This window comes from Triticum aestivum, chromosome 3B (assembly GCF_018294505.1).
Source record: "Triticum aestivum cultivar Chinese Spring chromosome 3B, IWGSC CS RefSeq v2.1, whole genome shotgun sequence".
Taxonomy (NCBI): domain Eukaryota; kingdom Viridiplantae; phylum Streptophyta; class Magnoliopsida; order Poales; family Poaceae; genus Triticum; species Triticum aestivum.
Genome location: NC_057801.1, coordinates 829,779,665 through 829,784,412, shown reverse-complemented (window position 1 = coordinate 829,784,412; position 4,748 = coordinate 829,779,665). Strand labels below are relative to the sequence as shown.

Here is a 4,748-nt window from a genome sequence, read left to right as displayed (position 1 = left end):
GGGCGAAAATCAAAATTGGGCCCAAAATTTTAAAAATGTCATATAACAAAAGAACTAATTTACCTAAAGCATACTTTCACTTTATTATCTAATTCCAAGTATGTTTTACTTTGCACAATATTTAGACATATATGAAATACTAATGCTAAAATATAACAAAAGGGCACTAAAGTAACCTCATGTTCTATTGAAAAGGAGAATCCTTCAATCATATCTTCGGCGCCAATATTGGCACCATCACCTTCATCTACAATATTAGCACCAACATCTTCATTCACACTGTCCATCATCAATGTTATCATTGGGAGTTTCATTTTAAGAATTTAATGAAGATTCTTTCATAACGAATCTTTCAAGGGCACCCCTATGAGATTGAACTTGTGCTTCTAATTTTTGCTTCTTCTTACACTTTTCGCAATCTAAATCATACTTTCTAGTTCTTGAAAACATTACGAGGATCGAGAAATTTTCATCATCCTGTTTTTGTAAACCAAAGAAACTTACTGATTAATTGTTCAAACATGACATTGCCTAATTTAGTGTGAATAAAGATATCATAACAAGTAAAACTGATCAGGAACAAACTTAATTTCGGCCTACACCTAATCTAACACCATGGATAGATAAATTCGTTACCTACCTAGCCCAAGAGACACATAACTTTGTCCTACTCGACTACTCCTAACCTAGGTCAGTAAGATAAAACTTAATCTGTACCAATATATCTATATCTATATCTATACCAATATAAAAAGACACAAAGGGGCAGATCCAATTAATCTCGGTCATCAAATCATGTCAACCCAACGACCTAGACTGCTTCAATGTCGAGCGCTCAACACGTTTAGCGTCCAGTTAATTTCATACCAAATATAGTGCTAATCATATAATAATACGTAAATAATATCCTACTTAATATCCGCATGCACTTAATATATTTCTAAATTGACGTGCATCGTACGTACACATTAACTAGTCAATTACTAGTGATAGAGAACAGAGACAAAATTATGTAGACGACATGACAATACCCAGTTGACTAGCAACGGAGGATAGAGGCAGACGGGGCGATCGTCGATAGCGGTAGGAGGCGGCATCCTGGGCGTTGGCGGAAGGCAGCGCCGCAGCAGACGAGATTGGCGGAAGCCAGGCGGCATGTTAGCCATTAATGGAACGGTCAGGCTGATCGATACATACATGTACTTATTAGCAGGCCACGTGGGCTGGCGTTGCTGCAGGTACGTTTACTTAGGCCTTCCTTGCTGCCAAAATTTTGGGGGCCCTGTGTGGTCGCCCACCTCGGCCTCTCTCATGGATGGGTCTACTCACAATGACATTAACGTGCTTCAATAATCTCCGTATTCAGGAGACTTTGTAATTGGGAATCACTGCAGTAGAACTACACTGCCAACGGCCATGACTAAAACATGGGGTACTGTGATATCCATCCTTAGTGGGCAACGTTTATGAAGACCATATCTGAACCCCAAGGCAACAAGCAAATAAAAACAATGCAGGAAGCAACTAGGAAAGATGTGGAGAGGGCTTTCAGAGTGCTTCAAGCTCATTGGGAAATTGTTCATGAAACTGCAATGATGTGAAATTCAGAGTCTTTGTGACAGCTGATGACATGTCGTATCATTTTGCACAGTACCATTGTCGAGGACGAGTGTGATAGGGTTGCTCAAACGAATGATTCTGAAGCGCTTGTAGAACAAGTCTACATACCAAAAGATCAAGATACAAAGCCCATGAACTTTCTGCAGATGCGTCAGAATCTTCGAGACCATCAAGTGCACACGTAGCTGCTCAGTGATCTTGTGGAGTATATGTGGACCCACAATGAAAACCAAAAGGCTAATGTTTGAGTTGTGCATTTAGAATAAATTTTGTGTTCGAACAATGTATTTTCGCTACTAACATTTCTTGTTTACGTGCGACTTTAACATGTACGATGGACGTGCATGAATTTGCATGAATTCGAGGTGTGTGGCTGCCAGACCCTACCTATGAGGGGCTGTCCGACTCTGTCCGCGGGCGTGCCAGGCACGTCGGGGGACATATAGGGGCCTTGATTTGGCAAGTCCGGCTGCAAATGCTCTAATCCTCTTTTTGTAAAAAGAAATGCAAACTTTGTTAACCTCCAACGCTCACAACTTTGTGATCTCAAACAGGAGGTAAACCATGTCAGCTAGTCTCTCTCGAAGGGTGGAAAGGAAAAGACCGCAGTTTAGGGACGGGATGGCGGAGCTGCGCAAAACGTGTGACCGATGATTCCTACGAGACGGTCGGGAAAAAAATTAACCAAATGCATTCACGCGCGACGCATGAGAAGAGCAAATGAAGCATGGAGGCACGTACGTTCTGCGGTTAAACCGCCGGACGTACGCGCGCCGGCCAACTGGTTCAGTTCGTACTGCCCCGTGCACTCCATCTGCGTGCATGACGACGACGTACGATGCCCGCGAAGAACATGTACGCGCGCCCTGTATATATACAATACCACCTTTGTTCTGCAGAGCCATCGGCGCTCCATCGATCTCCGTCTCCACACACGTACGTTTCACCGGGGAACCATCTATGGTCACCATGGCGGCGGCCAAGCTCGCCGCCCTCCTGGCCATGGCGGCGCTCTTCGCCGTGGCGGGGGCAGCGAATCCCCAGGAAGCCCACTGCTGGCAGTGCTACTACTCCTGCATGCAGCAGAAGTGCGGCGGCTACCGCAACCCCGCCGCCCACACAGCCGTGGACGACGGTGCGGCGGCCGCCTCCGTCCCAGTCAACTCCACCGACGGCATTGCGGCCGTCATGCACCCCACCGACGGTGGTGCGGCCGCCCACGTCGCCGGCGGGTACGAGAGCTACTGCAAGTGCAACAAGGCGTGCATCGTGGACTGCTACAAGGCCCTGCCGCCGGTGTGCTACCAGATGTGCGTCTCCGAGACCTGCTCCAAGCTGCCACCATGTACGTAACCTAGCTATACACCGCCGTCCAAATTGTGCTTCTCAACTACTTACCCGTGTGTGAGCTATCATCTGCCATTTGATTGATTTTTGCAGGTAAGCAGGCGGAATGCTACAAAGCATGCGGGGACAAATGCTACCACAAGCAGCCCAGCCCGGGCCCGAAGCCGCCAAGCCCGAAGCCCACTCCGCCAAAGCCCGCACCTCCGAGCCACGGCGGTTCACCGAAGCCCACGCCGCCAAAGCCCGCACCTCCGAACCACGGTGGTTCACCGAAGCCCAAGCCGCCGAAGCCCGCACCTCCGAACCACGGTGGTTCACCGAAGCCCAAGCCGCCGAAGCCCGCACCTCCGAACCACGGCGGTTCACCGAAGTGGCCGTGCCCTCCTCATGCGCCCAAGCCCAAGCCCAAGCCCAAGCCGTGTCCGCCGAAGCCCAAGCCCAAGCCGCCATGCCCGTGCCCGCCAGCGGCCGATGTATCCGCGTCGACCAACAACAGCAACAACTGATGGGTGTACACTCATCAAGCACAGCTCGTGATTATGGTTGTTCTACGAGGTTGCTCTATAGATAAAGAAGTAATCCTTCCCCGCAAAAAAGAAAGAAAGATAAGAAGTAATCCATCGGCTCTAAACTAAGCTGGGTATACTATAGATCATGTGTACTGAATGTCCGATCTATGTATGTACGTATTGTGTAATGAGATTGATGTGAGAATATATTAATCTCCAATATATACGTTGAGCTTAGTTTGTTTATTTGTTTATGTCTATTTATTGTTTTTAGCGAATATCAAATTCAGATTACGTATTCATTTCCTGCTTACACGCATGGTGATTGGTGCATTGTTCAAAAAATCACAAGAAAGAGGGAAAGTATATGAATTGTCCAGATGTACCAAAGGGCAATGCCGAACAACCAAATGCTCTGCACAGCGGGTAGCCAAGGGCCACACTGCCCGATGAAAAAGTTGTTTGTTATACACTAGTAGAAAAGGAGGCAATGGTCCAGGCCGGGTCAGCCCATTAGTCCCGATTCAATCCAGAACCGGGACCAATGGAGGCATTGGACCCGGTTCGTGAGCCCCGGGGGCCGGTCGGGCCACGTGGGCCATTGGTCCCGGTTCGACTGGACTTATTGGTCCCGGTTGGTGGGACGAACCGGGACCAATGGGCCTCGCTCCTGGCCCACCACTATTGGTCCCGGTTAGAGGCATGAACCGGGACCAAAGGCTGCCCTTTAGTCCCGGTTCGTGGCACGAACCGGGACCAATTAGTTGCCTATATATACCCCTCGCCCGCAAACAGAGCACTCCCAGTGCTCTGTTTTTCGTGGCCGGCGAGGGGAGAGCTTTGTGGTGCTTTAGCTCACCTCCTATGCACACGAGGTGTTCGATGGAATGCCCGAGCCACACTACTTAAGCTTTCTCCTCTCCAAGCTCGACCTCCAAACTCCATTTTCCTCAATATTTGTCTAGGTTTAGCGGTCCGTCACGTCCCGTCCCCGTCTTCACCGTCGTTGATCGTCCGCGCCGATCTCGTCGCCGGCACCACCATGGTGAGCCACTTGTTCTTATCTTCTTTCTGAAAGAAAAAAAATTCTTACTTGTATGTTTATATAGATACTTGTATAATTTTCTTACTTTTATTATTGCATCTTATATAGTGCGATGGTTTTGGTATCCGCCCCCGTCGGCCCTCATCCTGTCTATGATTCGGATGTGGTATATATTATCTTTTTATAACTATTGGTTCATTTATTGTTTATGAAAATTATGCCGACCA

The 4,748-nt window shown here is 48.0% G+C and overlaps 1 protein-coding gene across 1 annotated transcript; it reads left to right on the top strand.

The window, feature by feature from the left end:
- The first annotated feature begins 2,510 nt into the window (after positions 1–2,510).
- Positions 2,511–3,722, top strand: LOC123072738 (formin-like protein 3). Its single transcript, XM_044496364.1, has 2 exons — positions 2,511–2,965; positions 3,061–3,722. Exons 1-2 carry the CDS (start codon positions 2,581–2,583, stop codon positions 3,471–3,473), a joined length of 798 nt encoding a protein of 265 aa, XP_044352299.1. The 5' UTR covers positions 2,511–2,580; the 3' UTR covers positions 3,474–3,722.
- Positions 3,723–4,748: the final 1,026 nt, after the last annotated feature.